At 30.5% G+C, this 21,862-nt stretch overlaps 2 protein-coding genes across 2 annotated transcripts; one reads left to right on the top strand and one right to left on the bottom strand.

Moving 5' to 3' along the window:
• Positions 1–2,311: 2,311 nt before the first annotated feature.
• Positions 2,312–4,205, bottom strand: LOC140878998 (putative F-box/kelch-repeat protein At1g15680). Its single transcript, XM_073282626.1, has 2 exons — positions 4,073–4,205; positions 2,312–3,511 (listed from the first exon to the last, which is right to left on the bottom strand). The coding sequence occupies exon 2, from the start codon at positions 3,500–3,502 to the stop codon at positions 2,312–2,314; it is 1,191 nt and encodes a 396-aa protein (XP_073138727.1). The 5' UTR covers positions 3,503–3,511; positions 4,073–4,205.
• A 7,800-nt stretch (positions 4,206–12,005) lies between these two features.
• On the top strand, positions 12,006–12,773 carry LOC140878997 (uncharacterized). The gene has a single exon (XM_073282625.1). It carries the CDS (start codon positions 12,006–12,008, stop codon positions 12,771–12,773), a length of 768 nt encoding a protein of 255 aa, XP_073138726.1.
• The last annotated feature ends 9,089 nt before the right edge of the window (positions 12,774–21,862 follow it).

Raw genomic sequence — 21,862 nt, 5'->3', positions numbered from 1 at the left:
AGTTATAGTACAAAACTGTTTTTATTGGAGTATTACAATAAGAAGACGTGTAAGAGAAATTAAGAGTGATATATTAACAATTAGTTAATAGAGAACAAAAAATTATATATATTATTTTAAGAATGATTTTTAATAAGAGGGAGGTAACATGACATGAATTGGTACTGATAAGTCAATAATTGTTTTATCCAATGTGAAACAACTATTTATAAATATAAAATTTCATAAATCTATAAAATATATCAAATGAGTATATTTATATCTACAAAATTTTTCATATTTAATTTGTTTTATCTGTAATTGTAAAATTGAACCAAAATTTATAACTATAGTTTGTAAAAAACACGAGATGTAACAAAGCAAAAAAAAAAATAAGAAGAAGAAAAGATCATGGTATGGTTTGTTATTTATGTGATATCGAACTAAATCATTCTTCTTGAAATAATGTAAATTAGATAGTGATGTCGATAAATATTTAAAATTCATACAACGTTTTATAACATATAAGAACATATATCACTATTTAAAAGCAATTGTATGTAAAATATATATAGAATAGAAAGAATAAATGATATAAACATATTTAATTATTTGAAGTAAATTACTAAAATAGAAGATTATATTCAACATATTGTTGTCAAAATAAGGAAAATTCGGAGATCATTGGTGAATAACCCACACACTTTTCCTTTTATTGATTATATATTATATATTGTTATTTGCGAATTAAAGGCCTTCATCGTTCCTTTTATAAAGAAGAGGAGTGACTTAATTAGCACACAAAATATCATGAAAAAGAATATTTGATTTTAATATTTTTAAATTTGAACAAATCATATCTCCTACAATTTATCTTTTATCTCCTTTCTAAATTTTGGTTCATTTCAACCTACCTTTACAAGCATTACCCCATGATAGATCTAAGGGTCCTCATTTATCAATACATGCGGGGTTCACTAAAAAATAATGAACTTCACATTTATTGGTAAATGTCCACGATTAGATTTATGTCAAAGCAGTGCCTGTATAGGTAGGATCTAATTTACCATAAATTTTTCTATGAAAATATAGAGATATGTTTTGATCCAATTTTCGGCCCAGGAAGTTTTAGTGGGCCAACGGGTTCTCTACCCCACTTGACTCGTCGCTTTTTGTTGACGAATTGTTCGAAGAAATGCGTGCTGATTGAATTTTTTTTTTTTTTAAATGATGCATTGATAACATGTATTGAAAAAAATTTGTTAAAATTTTTTGTATTGGTGTTTGAAGGTTTAAAAAATTTTAAGGAACCTCGGATTCTTTTTAGCTATAACTTTATTAAAAACATACAATTGAGACTCACTTAAATATAATTGGTACCGTCAAAAAAAAAAAAAAAATAATTGGTAGAGTTTTCGTCATCTCTATTTTAATATATCTGTCAGTTGCAAGAAGCCTCAAAAAGCCGAAATTCGTGAACCGTCATTGCATTTCATGAAATTAATCAGTGATATTGTCCCACGATTGATTGTTTGATTATTTCTTATTTCTTTTTTATTTATGAAAATAAAAGCATAAAATTATGAGGAACCAAAATAAAATAATCATATCCAAGGTACTCACATCTATGAGACGGTTCACACCTAAATTTTATGAAACAAATCACTAACTCAATTCGATTCATAAAAAATATTTATGAAAACTATTATTTTTCATCAAAATTATTGGTTTTGATTGCAAATATAAATCAGATCGACTTGTTTGTGTCACAAAAAACTTACTCAACCATGAGTGTAAGCTATATATTTTCTCGGTTCAGTCTATGCTGGCAAACGGACACTGCCCAATTTGCCAGCATCAACGCCCCGGATCACCCGAGAGATCACATCATGTGATCTATCGGGTGATCCGGGCTGTTGCTACCCCACACGAGCACTGCCCGAATGGGATAGCATAGATTGAACCATATTTTCTCTATGCTTTTACTTTAATTTGGATTAGTATCTAAAAAGTTTATATTGAACATAGTAGAAATAAGATAAATTAAAAACTAACAAAAAAAAAATAAAGAATAAATCATCAAAGTACCCATCTACGCTCCACCAATTTGACTATTGAGTACATAGTAAAGCATCAATCGATCTTCCATCAACAGAATAATAACATTGCTTGCCAAAAAAAAAAAAAAAAGGAAATCATCACAACGTGAGTGGAACAAAAACTATGAAACAATACGTGCGTATGTCCATTGAAACCAACAATGTATAAATTAAAATCGAACATCATCAAAATCATAATAGCCTCAGCAAGTAAGATTCATTCCCTTCATTCCTCAGGAGAGACACGACGAGGGAATCAGCTGTTGAAGTGGCGGAATAACAAGGCAAAAGGCCCGACGCCATTTATAGTATCGGCTTCCATCTCTAGGAGCATGACAAGTCTTGAGAACCTGCGATTTCCCTTCCCGCATGTTGTAAGATAGAAAACCATGATTGCATCCCAAGTAGACCACGTCGGGATCCAACGGGTGGAAACATATGGGCTTCAACTTGGTTTTGCTTCTCAAAGTCGCGCGCTCGAGATGTACATCTTGAAGAATATCGGCAACAGTGGTTCTATGTTGCAACAACCAATTGTCTCCGCGACCGTAATCCTTGAGCTCCCAAACTCTCAGACTCTTGGCAGCAAATTCTACATATCTTAGATGCCCGTCGTGCGTGCCACACATTCCGATCCGGCGATTGTTCCATTCGGTAACAGGAAGAGGGATGACGCGGGAATCACTTATGCGGGGATCAAATGCAACTATCCCACTAACATCGTATGGACAATATATGATCCAATGTAGGATTCCACCAACATCAGTGGGCGTCCGATGCAAGAAAGCAGGCCTAGGAAGATTAATATAGGCATGTGAGTGTTTCCACTCACCCGTTTCCGACGAGAACACTTCGAAACCCGACAGTTTCAACCCATATCTCACCACCGTAAAACTCGCGACAACCCCATCTTTCGTCCGAGTGACAAGTCCCCAGATGTCACGCCAGTGGTGCTCACTAATGCCTCGGGGAAGGACAACACGCTGCCTGGTGACAGGGTTGCATACGCCCCAATTCGGACCGTGTTCGACCTCATTTCTCGAACTACCACCGATCCACCACTGGTACAAAACCAGACCATTGCTCACTCCCATGATCCTATAGCTACTCGTAGTCGTAGGCACGTCGTCCTTGGACCGGTTAGGAATCGGGCACTTGAGATCGCCAGAATGCAAGTCGATCAGCAATTCATGTGCTTCAACTGGATCATGACTTTCAGAACAATCGTATGCTTTACACGAAACGAAGGCCCAACGAGACGAGTCCCATCCACGAGTAGCATACAATTTATATTTGTCGAGGAAATAATCGGTCGAAGTCAGAGAAAGCCAATCCTTGCAGACCACTTTGAACCTATGTAATGCCAACAACGGAAGCCGGAGAAGAACCTCCATTAAAATCGACTCCGGAAGACGATCATCCATCTCTTGAGACTGAAATACAAAGAATCAATCGTTATCATCAACCAAATTACGTGAAAAAAATAAATCAATAGTTTTTATACTAAAGATTATATAGTAAAGATGATCGAGAAAATATTTTTTTGGGATCATGTAACCTTCACTTTTTTCGTTTTCATCCATCAATTTTTCATTTTTTGGGTCTTGATTCGATATCTTTTGGCTAAAGCAAACTTTGATCTTTTTGTTTTATCACTCCTAAAATTAATTACCATCCCTATTTGAGACTCCATGACTGATCATGACGCCGTGTTACCCAAAAAAAAAAAAAGAAAAAAAGAAAAAAAAAAGGAGGATAGAATCCATGACACCGAAGATTGACTCTATTCCAATATGAACACACTTTCATGTTGAGTTTTCCCGAAACTTGGATTGAATAGCATGGGAAAATTTAAAAAGGTTGGTGTATAAATTACAGGGAAAATCATTCTCAATGATTCATATATATATATATATATACATATACACACACAAAAATCATATATTATTATTCAATAAAAATGCACCAAGAAAATTACCGCATGCACAACGTACCTTATCGTAAATGGATCACCAAGATTGTTCCAATACATCTATGTACGATCGGTTAGCTAAGCTTTTACGAAGAACTCTTCTTTCGAAATTTTTTTAATCCACACACGTCTCGTTATTATTATTATTATTAATACTATTATTATTATGTTCATGATGAGTTCTTCCTCTAATTAAAGACCATGCTCATTCCTTTTATTGAGAGGAAAAGTGACTTGACTTGATTAGCACACAAAATATCTTGACAAAGATTTGATTTTAATATATATTTTAAAATTTGAACAAATCGTATCTCTTGAAATGTCGAATTTTTTTTAACCCACACGTCTCGGCATCTCGCCTTTTATTATTATTATTATTATTATTATTATTATTATTATTATTATTATTATATATATATATAAACAGAGTTTTTACCAAAAGTAATAATTTCTTGCCAAAACGTGTATACAATAAAAGGAAATAGTTTTAACATCAAATATTCACATACCAAATCTAATTAATTTCAAAACTTTTCATATTAATATATATATATATATATATATATAAAGAGTTTTTACCAAAAATAGTAATTTCCCGCCAAAACGTGTGTACCATAAAAGGAAATAGTTTTAACATCAAATATTCACATACCAAATCTAATTAATTTCAAAACTTTCAATATTCATATTAAAATTTAAATTAATAAATCTGAAAAATATAAAATAACTTTGAATATCTAGATCAATTCTGAAATTTCATTAAAAAATTTTATTTTTGGTTTATCATTTTTTCTCATTATTTATCGGTAATTGATGTATTTTTAAAAAAATAATAACATTCATAATTATTTATCATATATTTATGTGAGTATATTTATTTTGAAATAATATTAATACATTTGCATACGAATCAATATATTAAATATTATCAATAAATAATTACAAACTATAAAATAAAAAATATAAATTTCAACAAATAATAAGAAAATATTTAATTAATAATTAGATTATTCTTTACAAATTTTTATAATTAATTAAATAAAACATTTATCCATTAAATTTAAAATAATTATCTGAAATATTATTAATTTAATTTAAATTAAATTAATTTTATATATGTGTGTATAAGAATTTTCACTAATGTCATATATATGATAATTTTCGGTTCAATATCTGATATTTATTGGATATTTCAAATTTTATAATCTGATGATGTTTAATATTTCGGTTTCAAATTTATTTCTTACGATAATTTTTGGCTCAAATTTTGAAATGTTATCATAGGTTTTAAATTTTGAAATTCTTGGTTCAAAATTTGAAATATATATTTACATACATACATACATACATATATATATATATATAAGCAAATGTTTTGCCAAAAATAGTAGTTTCTCGCCAAAACATGTATATCATTAAATGAAATAATTTTTAACATTAAATATTCACTTACCAAATCTATAATTAATTTCAAAATTTTCATATTCATATTAAAATTTAAATTAAAAAGTTTTAGAATATTAAATAACTTTAAATATCTACATCGATTCTGAAATTTCATTAATTTTTTTGTTGTATCAATCGTTTCATCGTTATTTATCAATAATTGATGTATTTTTAAAAAATAACAACATTCATAATAATTTATCATATATTTATGTGAGTATATTGATTTTGAAATAATATTAATACATTTGCACACGTGATAAGTAAAAAAAATATTATCAAACAAATAATTACCAACTATACAATAAATTATAAATTTGAAAAAATAATAACAAAATATTTAATAAATAATTAGATTATTTTTCACAAATTTTTATATTTAATTAACTAATAAATATTAGCAATAAAATTTAAAATAATTATCTGAAATATTATTAATTTAATTTCAGTTAATTTTACATGTGTGTGTATGAAAATTTACATTAATAATTTATATATAATAATTTTTGGTTCAAGATCTATCGGATATTTCAAATTTTATAATTTTATTGAATGTTTAATAATTTCGGTTTCAAAAATATTTTATTGATTATGCTAATTTTTTATCAAAATTAAAATTTATCATATATCTAAATTTTGAAATTTTGGTTTCAAAATCTGAAATATATATATATATATATATATATATATATATATATATATTTGTGTGTGTGTGTGTTGAGGAATCAAGTTTTGGAATTTATATATCAATTGACCTAAACTGATATGAGCTAAACTGATGAATCAAGGCTAAACTGAAGAGCTAAGTTCAAAACTGAAACTGCCACATAAAGAAAGAAGCGTCAAACTGACAAACAAGCCACTCGCATGAGCTCAACTAACGATACATAAGACAACCAAACTGTAGCCACTAAACTGACTTATGATCAGTTTAATTACCCCCGCATCCTTTGGATAAAGTTTTTCATAATCTTTGACACATTCCACAGAAGTTAGTGCCGTGATCCAAAGAGAATTGTCGGCCTCAGAGATTGTTGGTGAAAATGACAATTGCAACGGGAAGTCGGGAATAATTCAAATTCTATCTTAAGATCTATTTTTGAATTTATGACCATTGGCATCCAAAGAGTATAAATAAGGATCAAGATTGATTGAAGAAGCCTTCTGAAACTTTTGGCCAACAAACGTTTATTGTGAAGATCGATCTACAAACTCGAAGCACAAACACTTACAGATATTCTGATCATTGAAGGATCACTTTCAGGGGCAGCTGTGCCCCAGGGCGGACAGGGCCCTTGCCCAGGGCCCCACTCATGGTGGGCCCCCCCAATTTATTAAAATTTTTAATATATATATATATAATATAATTATTATTTATTAATAATGTCTAATTAATTATTAAAAAAATATAATTATTATTATACAAAATATCGAAGAATATTCACGCACGTCCAAAGCTATATATTCAATATTTGCTCCGTTAAACATCTCTCATTTTGGTGTTGTTTGTCGTCGAGCATCGCTCCACTTCGCCCTTCAGTGATCATTGATTTTCCTAGCTTCGAGTTCTTAGCTTGAGTTGTTTGAATGCTTTTTCTCTGCCACTGGTTGTGCTAAAATTTGATTTATGAGTCGTTCAATTTACTTTTTATTTTATGTTTGATGTTAATATTTGTTGTTAATTCCATGCAGTAGTTGAAAATTCGTGGATTGGAAGCACAATTTTTGAAACCTAATTTTGAAAATTGGGTTTTTTTAGTTTAATTTTGAATAACTAAATTAACTATATATAAATTGAATTTGCACCTGAACTGTAAGTGTGGATATTATTGTGATTTTTTTATGGAAAAATTCATGATTACGAAATATGAAATATAATTTTGTATAGCTCAATTATATCTGACTTTTCAAATTAATTTAATAGGCCCTCTGATCTAAACTTCGCTCGGGGCGTCGTTCTCTTTAGGACTGCCCCTGATCACTTTCGTGCAAAAATCAATCGAGTTGTAAACTCTTATATCTTATCAGTCGAGAACTGAAACTAAGTTATAGGTAGGAGTTTTTGTATATATAATAACTGAGTTTTGCCATTTTTGGCAAAATCCCGCCAAAATCTGATTATCAAAAACGGAAATAGTATTCTGTTAATTAATTACATATAATTAAGTGAAAAGTAAATTTTTAAATAATACATATATGGAAGATATAAACACGAATATATAAATATAGATTGATATATAGATAAAATAATGTTGTTAATTTACAATATATTTATATATCTAAATTCCATGATTTCATGTATTCCATATACTAGTCGCGTCTGCACACGCGTTGCGTGTGTGATTAAAATATAAATATTATTTATTGTGTGTGTATATATATATATATATTGTTTCAAATCAATTTAAATTTAAAATAAAATCAAGGCACACAAATAAAAAGAATCATGAACAAATGAAGTTTAAAATATAGATACTTTCATATATTTATATACATGCACAATATTTTCTTTCCAAATTGACAATTACACCTCTAAAATTTAAGAAATCAATCCTGCTATTATATATAGCATATGTTTATACGACATATTCATATTTTTTTCACTATTTAGCCATGTAATCTATCATCATAGCATAATAACATCAAATCAAATAAAATGTATAAAAAATTATATATTTTTTTTACGAAATTGTGTGAGAAATACATAATATTTCCAATTTGAACTAAAATTAACGCCCACCTTTCAAATGAAAAAAATTAATATTGATAAATATTAAAATACACCAAAACTATTATATATATATATATATATATATATAATATCCATATAAATATGAAATCAATAAACATTTAAATGGTCAATATAGATAACATAAAGTTTCTAATTTACCATATTTTACTATATTATTAAAGTAGAGACCCTCTAATTAACAAACTTTCAATTAATTGGTGAAGCTTGATTTGAAATTACCATTATCTCTTAACTTAATTTTTAATAAAACCAAAATTATTGGACAAAATAGTCATTTTATACGGTTTCCTCTTTTCTAGCCATTAAAAGCTCACTTTGTGCCCTTTGATATTATTTTATTTACAAAAATAACACTCACTTTATATGATATATATATTTTTGTGAATATTTGTTTAGAAAAACGTTATATTTTTATTATTTTTTAATTTATTATTTATTTTCTTCTTTTAAAAAACGAAATATACGAGCACGCAACGCGTGCAGCGAAATTCTAGTATGTATAAATCTCAACTCCGAGATTTCAACATTCCATACATGATCATTGATTTTGAAAATAATTAAAAAAATCATCCTTAAAGATTCAAAAACAAAATCACGCTTAATACTTTCATATATATTTTAATACAATATACAATATTTTCTTTCCAAAATATTGACAATTTTATCTCTATAATTCAAAAAAAAATTCCTGCACAATTAAAAATTAGGAAAAACTGCAATTTTGTCCTTTATGTTTGTCACTTAGCGATTTATGTCCTCTATGTTTTCATATTTCAGTTTTAGTCCTGCATATTTCGATTTTTGGCAATTTCAGTCCTTTTTATTCGAAAATGATTACGTGGCACTATACACGTCAGCTCCACATCAGCGCCACATCAGAAAAAGGACTAAAATTGCCAAAAAAATAAAGATAGCGGACTAAAACTGAAATCTAAAAATATAGAGGACCAAAATCGCAAAGTGACAAACATACAGGACTAAAAAAACAATTTTTCCTTAAAATTATAAAACTTAACAAAACTCACTAAGCATTTCCATTATTGGTTTGGAGACACTTACTGTATAATTACTGTTTATGAGCCGAAAATATTATTTAACATTTCAAACTTCAATAAAACATTCACCACTCAATTGCAAAACAAATGACACCTTTATTTAAAATGATATGAGAACTAGACCTTTCAGATTGGCATTGGGCGCTGAAACTACGGTTAGTACATTGCTACGATTTACCTCCATATCAAAACAAACAATATCTCACGATGGAATGCATATTTTAAGATGTTGAAGTATACATAAACTTTTTGTGATTTGTTTTTATGTTCTATCTATCTTCGATTTTATTATATTTTTTTCTCCATTTTTCAGGGAACACACATACATATCATATTTTTTGTATTTTACATCGATTATTTAATGAAACATATTTTTGAAACATTCTTTCACTAGGTTCAAGATACAAGTGAGAATTGTTGACATCACTTGAAATGAAGTTTTCTTACTGTGGGATAGAGAGTGTGCTGAACTTTTTGGAAAAACATCTTTACAGTTGAAGACTGAAATAAAAAATCAGGTTTACGAAATAAGTTTTTGATAGTATAATGTATTTTTCCATTGTAGATGATTATTAAATATAAATCTTGCATATATTATTTCATGGTATGGGTGCTACAGAAATGCTGAAAGAATGTCAATATATATCTGATCGAAATGTTTTCTTCAAAGTTCAAGTGATAACAACCAAATTCATGATATATATATATATAATGGAACATACATTGTCATCAAAATGGTAACATACCCTATAATTGTTGAAAAAATACACTGAATTTTTTTTGAGAGTCGGGTATATATATATATATATAATTTGTAAATAAAAACTATACAAAATCATTAATTATTTCTCAGCCCGTAATTAATTAAATACTATAATATTTTAAAAAATAACAACATATAAAAACATTTCCAATCTTGATACTAAATTAAAGCACAATATTCATATAATTAAATATTTCATAATATCTATATATATATATATATATACATATATATATATATATCCAATTAAAATTACACAACGTTCTTTACGTTATTCTCTGATTCCAGCATTCCTTTGAGAATATTTTCTTTCAAAAAAAATTTAAAAATCATAAATAAAAATTTAAAATAAAATCCAACCTAAGATTCTAAAATGAAAATTTTCGAATAAAAAACAGAAAAATATAGTTTTAAAAAATCATAATTTTAAAAATTATTAAATAAATTATTTTATATTTGATATATTTTGATTAGGAAGGATTTAGAAAAAATTAAAATTCCAAACTTAATCAAAATATTATGTAATTAAAAATTACATAATATTTACATTTTTAATTCCGTATAAAAATCATATAAAATCACAACCGTAATTAAAACTATACAAAATCACTATCTATAATTCCGTAATTAAAACCATACAAAACCACTATCGTAATTAAATCTATACAAAATCACTACTTACTTCTCGACTCATTCTTAAATACAACAAAATCTAAAAATTAACAAAAATATCAAGTAATTGGGTTTTAACAAAAATATAAAACATGTCCCATCTTGGTTACGGAATTAATTACAATATACATATAATTAAACATTCCATAATATTTTCATATATATATATATATATATATATATCTCCAATTGAAATTACATAGCATTATTTCCTGATTTCAGCGTTCATTTGAGAATATTTACTTCCAGAAAAATTAAAAAATATCATAAATAAACATTTAAAATAAAATCCAATCTAGGATTCAAAAAAATGGAAATTTTCAGAACAAAACCAAAAAAAAACAAGATTGATTTAAAAAATCATACTTTTAGAAATTATTAAATCAATTATTTTATATTTTTCATATTTTGATGGGGGGATGTCGTTCCCTTCTTCTTGGATCGTTTACGTTCTGGGGAGGCGCTTTTCAAATTTCAAACTTAATCAAAATATTGTGTAATTAAAAATTACATAATATTTTCAATTTTTAATTCCGTATAAAAAATAATACAAAATCACTACGTAATTAAAGTTATACAAAATCACTATATATAATTCCGTAATTAAAGGCATACAAAATTAATACTCTAATTAAAACTATACAAAACCACTACTAACTTTTTGGACCTTTCTTAAATACAACAAAATCTAAAAATGAACTAAAATATAGAATATTTTCAATATTGAATTGAGCACAATTATTGTGTAAATATAATTATATTTTCAACTTAGATCAAATAATCACAACATAGTCTCCACTTGATACGCACCAAATGACACCTTTGTTCAAAGTTATTCGTGAAATAAATCCTTCAAATTGGCATTGAGCATTGAAATTATGATTAATACGTTGTTATAATTTACCTCCATATAAAAGCAAGGAAGATCCGACAATGAAAAGCATATTCCAAGATGTTGAGGCTCACAAACTTTTTGTGATTTATGTTCATGATCTTCAATTTTAATTTGATTTGTTATGTTTTTTATGGTAAACCTTTTGTGATTTAAATTTACCATCAATCTAACTTCGATTTATTACGATTTTTCCCGCTTTCAGGAACACGCACACATGCAACCATAAAATATGGTGCAACCAATTTCAAGCTATCAAATATTCGTTAAAATATATAAATAAAAGACACGATCGTGTGACGACATCATTCTATCGAAGCTCAGATGATGAGAGTTTGGGAAAAAATGTTGATGAATTAAATATTTATTGCGGTGATGAATGCAGTTAATTCAAATAAGGGAGTGGTTTTTTTTGTATATGGATACGGAGGTACTGGAAAAGAATTTGTCTGGAAGACTCTATCTGAATTCTTGGGATCGAAGGGAGAGATTGTGTTGAATATGGAATCCAGTGGTATTGCATCTCTTCTACTGCCTGGTGGAATAACAACTCATTCACGCTTTGCAATTCCATTTAATCCTAATGAATATTCAACATACAATATCAAACAAGGAATCTCTCTTGCGGAGCTTATTGAAAAATCTAAGCTTATCATGATTTGGGATGAAGCTCCAATGATGTATAAGTTCTGTTTTGAAGCTTTAGATAAAAGCATGAAGGATATCATGAGATTTGTCAATCCTTCGAACCTTCATTTGCCATTTGGAGGTAAAACTGTTGTTTTCGATGGTTATTTTTGTCAAATATTGCTTGTTATTCCAAATGAAATTATGCAAGATATTGTTCTGGCGACCATCAATTCTTATTATATCTGGAGACATTGTATGGTTTTGATATTAAAAAAAAACATGCGACTACAAAATTTAGGTTCTAATGAAGAATTTGATAAAACAAAACATTTTTCTGATTGGGTTGCTAATATAGGAGATGAAAAAATTGGAGAACCAAATGATGGTTATGCGACAATCGATATTCCAGATGAATTTTCGCTAAAAGATTATAACGATCCTATTGCATCAATAGTCGAGAGTACATACTTGTCATCAGACATTTCTATCAGTGATACTGCATATTTTCAGTAGAGAGTTATTTTAGCACCGACTCTTGATGTCGTTCAATCCATAAATAAATACATGATATATCTGAATCATTCTGAGGGAAGATTGTATTTAAGTTCTGATATGGCATGTAACTCTGATAAAAACTTTAATTTATTACATGATGTCCATACCCTTGAATATTTAAATGGAAAAAGAAGTTTTGGAGTACCAAATCACGAGTTGAACTTGAAACTTGGAACTCCGGTTATGTTGCAGCAGAACATAAACATCTTCTGATCCAAGACTCCCTTTTAAATTTCAAAGAAGACAATATCATTTGATTTTATCATATATATGCAATGACAATTAAAAAAAAAAAAAAGGTCAGGTCAATCATTATCTCATGTAGGACAATTTTTTTTAAGAGTCTATGTTTAGTCATGGTCAGTTGTATGTCGCTAAATCTAGAGTTGTATTTAAGGAAGTTTTTCAAAATTGATAAGATAATTTGTTTGTTTTATAATTATATTATATATAATTCATATTTTGATTATTCGTTCAAATATTCATTCTCACTATTTTTGCCGTTTTAAAAAGTACTTTTTTAACATTATTATTTTTATTACTCATTGTAAAATTAAATTTATTTACATTTTAATTTTATGCTCAATATTTTCATTTGATCCAATTTATTTATATTATACACAAAATATAATTCATATCGCACGAATGAAATACTAGTTATTGTTATGTTCATGAGTTATTCCTCTAATTAAAGGCCATCGTAATTCCTTTTATTGATAAGAAAAGTGGCTTGATTAGCACACAATATCATGACAAAGATTTGATATTTGATATATTTTAAAATTTGAACAAATCATATCTCTTGAAATCTCTATTTTATCTCCTCATATTCTCACGTTTTTTATGGTTAAAATTTGAACAAATCATATCTCTTGAAATCTCATTGTATTTGTTGAGATTTTAATTTACTCGCTGAGGACCACTGAAATTGGACTCGAGCCATATTTTATTGTCCTACAATAAAATATTGATTATGAAGCTCTAACCAAATAAAACAAAGAGTAGCTCTATATAATAGAATCTTACATATTTTAATTTCTGAGATTCGGTCTATATTTAAAAATTTTTTAAAAAAATTTGTGAATACTCCTCTGCGAGCCAATCCAAGCCTACTTAGGCCCGTCTTTAATTGGGTAGAAAAAATTTCAACCCAGTTCATTTAAATTATGTAGCAGGATAGACCGACCCAATAAAACCAACCTAAATTGATGGCTCTGTTATTATTATCATATCAATCCGACTCAAAAAATTCACAAAATTAACCACTAAAATTATTTATAGGATTTTTGCTTTAACTTCTTCGAATGCTAAGCACGGTCTCTGATACTCATTAGCCATGTTATGCAGTGCACTAATTATATTCGTGTAAATTCATCAAAGTTAAAATCAAATACCTTCTCGCGCCCGTAGAGGGTTGTTCGGATGATTGCTTAGTAGATAGTTGATCATTATGTTGTTTTTTCAATTATTGTTGTTTTATTATTATTTTTGTTGTTGTTGTTACAAGTATTAATATATTCGATACTATTATTTTATTGCAAGATTGCATTGGAGATATTGATGGTACTCATATTCCCGCGACAGTGTCTTGGCGTGATGCTAACACTTACCGCAATCGTCATGAAATAATTTCTCAAAATGTTTTAGCAGCATGTAACTTCGATTTAGAATTCATGTATGTACTCAGTGGGTGGGAGGGATCTGCACATGATTCACACGTGTTGACAGATGTTTTATCAAGAAATAATGGACTTAAAGTGCCAAGGTATGTTTTTTTTGTAATATATATTACTAAATTATTTATGTTTTTGACTTTTCAAAAGTTTATATATGTTATTCATTAATATACAAATATGGTTTGATAGGTAAATTTTTTTTAGTGGATGTCGGATATCCAAATCGATGTCAATTCTTGGATCCTTTTTGAGGCGCAAGTTATCATCTTCAAGAATTCACTGGACAAGGTCGTCCCCCTGAAGATGCAAAAGAGTTGTTCAATCTTCACCACGATCCATTGAGAAACGTTATTGAGAGAATATTTCGCATATTCAAGTCACGGTTAAAAATATTCAAGACAGCTCCTCCGTTTAAATACAAGACTCGGACATATCTTGTTTTGGCTTGTGTTGGGTTGCATAATTTTCTTCGCAAGGAGTGTCGTTCCGATGAGTTTTCGATTGAAGTAGATAATGAAGCTACATCATCTTCATCAGAACAAATTTATGAAGACAACTTTGATCAATTACTTGACACTCAAGAACAACAACGAGCAAATGCTAATGCATGGAGGGATACTATAGCCAATCAAATATGGATCGACGTTGATCATGTAATCAATAATGATTAGAGTTTTTTCAATAAAATATTACTACAATTTAAATATCATATTTTTTCTGTATTTTGATTGATTAATTGTTTTTGAAAATTAATAAAAAAAAATTATAAACATAAAAATTTACGATAAAAAAATGTTGGGCATAAAAAATCAAGAAGAATCTATGAATAAATTCTACAAAACTCTACAAAAATCTTGAAAAAGTCAAAAATAGTCTATATATAATAGTCATTATAAAACTCCATGAACTCGATAAAAGTCTATAACAAAATTCTTGAAAAAAGTGAACAAGAATCTATAAAAGTCATTATAAATCCATAAACTCCACAGAAGTTCATAACTTTGAAAAAAACATTGAAAGTCATTAAAAGTCTAAAATGAATATATGATCAAAAAAATACGTTTTTTGGGATAATTAAGTAAGGGCACTTTTTTTTCTTTTTCATCCATAAAAAAAGTCAACAACAATCTATAAAAGTCATTTAAAATTCATAAACTCTACAAAATTCCATGACTTTGAAAGAATCATGAATAATGATCAAGAAAATACTTTGTTGGATAAGTAATGTTCATTTTTTTTTCTTTTTCATCCATCAATATTTCATTTTTTGGTCTTGATTCGATAACTTTTGGATTTCGAATATTTTGATGTATCTATCATGAGAATGTTCTATTTTCGAAAAAAAACAAAAACAAAAAGCACTCGTTTGGGTGTTGGCTGGTAGATTTCAACCTAGCATATGTGTATTACCCATAGATCTAATGCTCCATGAATATTTGCCACGTCAATAATTAGGGGTGGAATAGGGTCGGGACCCGTCCCGTAAACCCCTTACCCGACTCCAATCCCGAAAAGAATCGAGAAACTTTTTTTTCTCCCGATCCCGTACCCGAAACATTTCGGGACCCGACTATTCGGGATCCCGAATGTTTGGGATCCCGTCGGGTAGGGAGAGAAAATCCCAAATTTTTTTTCATGTTCAAGATTTCGTTCAAAAAATAAAAAAATTTGATAATTTTATTAAATATACTATTTTGAAACTTATATTTATAAATAAAAATAAATTTTCAACTTAAAACATATAATATTAAAATATTTCGGATAATGTTTCAAAGTTTTGTTAAGAGAAAAAATGTATCGGATAATTAATAATAAAATGTTCGGGTACAATTACTAAATAAATTTTGTTAAATAGATTGTCAAATTAATCTCTTGAGTCTTGTTCTACATATTAGTTCTAATTAGATAATTATAAATATGAATTAATTAAATTATTAATTTAATTTTTTAAAAAATTACACAAAAATAAAATGGCATTTCGTGATTTTACAATTTGATCGTCCCAACAATAAAAATTATGTAAATTAAGTCCACAATTAAGTGTTATATGAGTTGAAACCTAATAATATTTAGCTTATTATATTAATAAAGTTATTAATAAAATATATTATTATATTATTTCGGGACGGGTCGGGAATCCCGTCGGGATAAGGTTTTATTCTCGATCCCGCTCCCGATATTAATCGGGATGGAAAAAATCCCGAAAGTTCGGGTCGGAAAAATTTCGGGTTGAGATTTTTTCGGGACGGGAATGAGATGGGATTCGGGAAAGGGTCGGGATTTCGGGAATTTTTGTCACCCCTATCAATAATATATAATTAATTACGCGTATGTGTAAAAATAAGAATCATTAGATGCATGGTTTGAGTATTACTCATATGTTAGGATCTCATCTACCGGTGTTGGCTAAAGCAAAGTTTGATCTTTTTGTTTTATCACTCCTAAAATTAACATCCCTCTTTGAGGATCCATGTGACCAAATTTTGAACAAATCATATCTCTAAATCTCTATTTTATCTCTTCTTGCTCGATTCCCACGTTTTTTATGGTTAAAAAAAAATCCTCGAGATTTTGTTACCTTCGTGATAGTGACCAAAATGTTACTCGCCGAGGATAAAGATTTTGAGATGTATTTTTGAGATTTTGAGTGTGTTTCTTGAGATTTTGAAAGCGTTAAAAAGTTCAAAGAGTGTTTCTTTTATAATGTTACGTTTTTGAACTTTTTAAAGAGTGTCTTCGTGAATATTTGGTATATTGAATTTTCATAAATCACTATTATATGTATCTTAATTAAAAACTTGATATAAATTTATTTAAAATATTCTAAAAATAATTAACATTATAATCAATTTTATTCATCGACAATGACAAAAAATTTGAATTTTTTGAAAACTATTAATTTTTAAAAATGTAAATAGAAAAATAACATATAATTTTTCTGGATATCTTTTCTGTATTATTTTTATGTTAGATTTTCATTTGATTAAAAAAAATGAATTTATCCTATCTCAATTTAAGAATTATCTCAAATGACATAAACATTTTTTATATAACAATAACAATTTTTACAATAATATTTAAAATTTAAATGTATTCATTATATCATATCAATAATTTTATATAAGTTTTCAAATACTGATTTTTGTGTATAATAGGGGTGAAATACTAGTTTTATACCAAAAATGTTATTGTGAAACCTATTCTGAACACCACCGCCAGAATCCGTCTGCAAGCTCTGTCGCCGCCCATACAAGCGAAAAGGAGATATCACGTTTTTGTTTTCCTAAATGAAATTACATGGTTGAAAACCACTTATTTAGGTTTTTCTGAGATTTCTTTCTTATTTTCTTGGCAAATTACACCTTGTTTTTGGATTTGATGTCATATCATAAATTTGTAAAGAGAATCTCCATAATTAGTTATTTTTGGAGGTTATAAACACTACTTGTAATGACCACACTCTCTGCACTCTGCCATCATCTAGGCAGCTCAGGGTGGGTCAACTTCTCCTACCTGGATGAGAGTTTTTGCCCTCCCCAGGGATAGAACTTTGGAACAGGATTAAATATATGCATGTGAAAATTAAAAAAATGGTGTATGTCGATACTGTAACGAAATCGCGATATAACGTAAAATTTTGATATAATTAATATGCTAGTGATATGATATACAATATACATTTTTGAGTATGGTATGTCACCCCTGTTAACATCAATAATAAAGCAACAATATTGCCCCCAATGGGGTGTCCAAGTTGGTGGAGTAGGTGAACTCTTGACCATAGGTCAGGAGTTCGATTCTCCTTGCCAACACCTTCTTGGACTAGCCTTGTTATGGATTAAGCCGGAACGATCATGATGATAATAATTGCGGAATAAAAACAATCAACAAAGACACCAAGATTTACGTGGTTCACCCAATATAGGCTACGTTCACGGAGCTGCTGTAATATTTATAACCGGAAAAATATTACAAGTGTATACAAAACACTATATCTCACCACACCCAAACCCCGAGTATTACCGAGAAATAATTCTCTAACTCACAAGAGATCTCGAAAAAAAAAACACTCTCTTTTTTTTCTCTCTCTTTATTTTCTTCTCTCTTTGTTAATACAAAAGAAGAGAAGAATGGGATAGTAAAAACTGAAGGAATGGAAGCCAATTTAAAGGAGGAAGAAACCGCGTCGAATTAAATGAAAAGCATTTAATATATATTCCCAGCTTCCACCTACCGCCACCTAACAATTCTCCCACTTGAAGACTTGATTCCAATCATGGCTTCACACAGTCAATGCAGCAGCTCGGGCTTTCTTTCTTATGCTTGCAGTCCAACTGAAGTCGAGCATAACTTCAGTTTGTCAGTAGTCACCGCCTTTGTGAACATATCAGCAGGATTTTTACTTCCAGGAATCTTCTCAAGCATCAAGATTCCATCTTCCAGAACAGATCTGATGAAATGGTACCGAACCTGTATATGCTTCGTCCTAGCATGATAGACAGGATTCTTTGCCAAATGAATAGCACTCTGACTGTCACAGTATAATGTGTTATCCTCAAGATTCTGACCCAACTCCTCAAAGAATGATCTCAACCATATCATCTCCTTGCTAGCTTCTGTCACTGCAACATACTCAGCTTCAGTAGTCGAAAGTGCAACAATCTTTTGCAACTTGGATACCCAACTTACTGTCGTACCACCCAATGTAAACACATATCCAGTAGTACTCTTCCTGCCGTCTGGGTCACCACCCATGTCGGCATCTACAAAACCTTGTAAGCCTGAATTTTTCTGAAGCACAAAGATGAACTAATAGTACCTTTCAAATATCTGAGAATCCACTTCACTGCTTCCCAATTTTGTTTCCCTGGATTGCTCATAAATCTGCTCACAACTCCTACTGCATGTGCTATGTCTGGCCTGGTGCACACCATTGCATACATGAGGCTTCCGACAGCAGATGCATAAGGAACCTTATTCATATAAGCATGCTCCTGCTCCGTCGATGGTGATTGAGCTTTGGTTAGTTTGAAATGACTAGCCAAAGGAGTACTAACCGGTTTAGCTTCATCCATGTTGAATCTGTTAAGCACCTTTTTCACGTACTCTGCTTGAGATAACTTCAAGACTCCGTTCACCCTATCTCTCAAGATTCTCATACCAAGAATTTGTTTTGCAGCTCCCAAATCCTTCATATCAAATTCTTTTGATAACTCTCTCTTGAGCTTATCAATCTCTTCCAGACACGCTCCTGCTATCAACATGTCATCCACATATAGCAGTAGAATGATGTAGGAACCATCAATCTTTTTCACATAACAACAGTGATCCGCCTGACACCTCAGAAAACCATTGTTATTCATGAATCCGTCAAACTTCTTGTACCACTGTCTTGGAGCTTGTTTGAGACCGTACAAGCTCTTCTGAAGTTTGCATACCATTTTCTCCTTCCCTCGTATTTCAAATCCCTGTGGCTGCTTCATATAAATTTCTTCATCCAAGTCACCATGAAGAAATGCCGTCTTTACATCCAACTGCTCCAGATGTAAGTTTTCATTCGCCACTAATCCAAGTACAGTTCTGATAGTGGTCAGCTTCACCACTGGAGAGAAAATCTCGGTGTAATCAACGCCTTCCCGCTGTTGAAAACCTTTCACAATAAGTCTCGCTTTGTACCGCTTGCTACCATCAACTTCTTCTTTGATCCGGTACACTCACTTGTTGTGTAATACCTTTTTGCCTTCCGGAAGTTCTGTCAGCTCCCAAGTCTGATTGGATGACAGTGAATCCATCTCGTCTTTCATGGCTAACTCCCACTTGATTGAATCATCATTTTGCGTCGCTTCTTCAAAGGTCTCCGGTTCACCTTTATCAGTCAGCAAAATATAGTGAAGTGCAGGGGAGTATTTCTGAGGTGGTCTGATGGTTCTCGACGATCTCCTGAGTTCAATCACCGGAGTTTGTGGATCAATTTCTTGTGCAGTTTCTTCTTCCTGGTTACTATCCTCCGACTCATTCATAGGAATATCTATCAATGGCACCTCATTTGACTTCAGGACTTCGGGACATTTATCTCCTGCTGCAATGTCTGACTTGTCCTTGTACAAAACTTGCTCATTGAAAATGACATCTCTGCTCCGAATAATCTTTCAATTTTGGTCATCCCAGAACTGATAACCAAACTCATTATCTCCATAACCAATAAAGAAACATTTCTTTGATTTCGGATCAAGTTTCGTTCTGTTGGCTGAATCGATGTGAACATATGAGAGACAACCAAACACTTTCAAGAACGAAAGGTTTACTCCTTTGCCGCTCCAGACCTCCTCTGGTATTCTACAATCAAGTGGTACCGAAGGTCCTCTGTTGATCAGATACGCTGCAGTGTTAACTGCATCAGCCCAGAATGATTTCGGCAGTCCAGCGTGCAATCTCATGCTCCTGGCTCGCTCATTTAGGGTCCTGTTCATTCTCTCAGCTACACCATTCTGTTGAGGTGTACCAGGAATGATTTTTTCCATCTTGATCCCGTTCTGTGCACAATATTTCTTGAACTCAAAATCTTCATATTCTCCACCATTATCAGACCGTAAACACTTCACCTTCAAGTTGGTCTCATTCTCCACCATGACTTTCCACCTCTTAAAGGTCTCGTAAACATCAGATTTATTTTTCAAAAAATAAACCCAAACCTTCCTGCTCGAATCATCGATAAATGTGACATAATATCGTGAGCCTCCAAGGGATGTCACAGGAGATGGCCCCCACACGTCAGTATGAACCAGCTCCAACTTTGCTGCTTTCGGTTCTCTACCGCCTTTCGAAAAGCTCACCCTTTTCTGTTTTCCAAGAACACAACTTTCACACAGTTTGTGTTCGACAGTTTTTAACTCCGGTAGCTTCCCTTTTGACATCAGCATCTTCATTCCCTTCTCACTCATATGTCCAAGTCTACAGTACCATAGACTTGAGTTAGCTCCAGCATCAACAGCTGCTAACATATCTCTGCAACTGGAAGTCATGTACAGGGTTCCAGTTTTCGTTCCTCGAGCAATAATCATGGCTCCTTTGCTCACTTTCCAAGAGCCATCACCAAAGGTCACTTTATGGCCTTCGTCATCGAGCTGTCCCACTGAGATGAGATTCCGGGTCAACTTTGGTACATGCCTCACTTTGTTGAGCTTCCAGATGGATCCGTTTGACATTTTCAAACTAATATCACCCATACCAGCTATTTCCAACGGTTTTCCATCAGCCAAGAAAACTTTTCCGTAATTACCAGCAATGTAATTACTGAATACCTCACGATCACCGGTGGTATGAAATGAAGTTCCCGAATCCATAACCCAAGAATCAACCGGGCTTTCCATG

The sequence above is a fragment of the Henckelia pumila genome, chromosome 2 (genome assembly GCF_033568475.1).
Source record: "Henckelia pumila isolate YLH828 chromosome 2, ASM3356847v2, whole genome shotgun sequence".
NCBI lineage: Eukaryota > Viridiplantae > Streptophyta > Magnoliopsida > Lamiales > Gesneriaceae > Henckelia > Henckelia pumila.
Note: the sequence above shows the minus strand (reverse complement) of the source record. Positions and strands in the feature narration are given on the sequence as shown.

What these genes read in the sequence shown, in the direction of transcription:
- LOC140878997 (XM_073282625.1), top strand. Translation starts at nt 12,006, where the DNA reads ATGAATGCAGTTAATTCAAATAAGGGAGTGGTTTTTTTTGTATATGGA.
- LOC140878998 (XM_073282626.1), bottom strand. Translation starts at nt 3,502, where the DNA reads ATGGATGATCGTCTTCCGGAGTCGATTTTAATGGAGGTTCTTCTCCGG.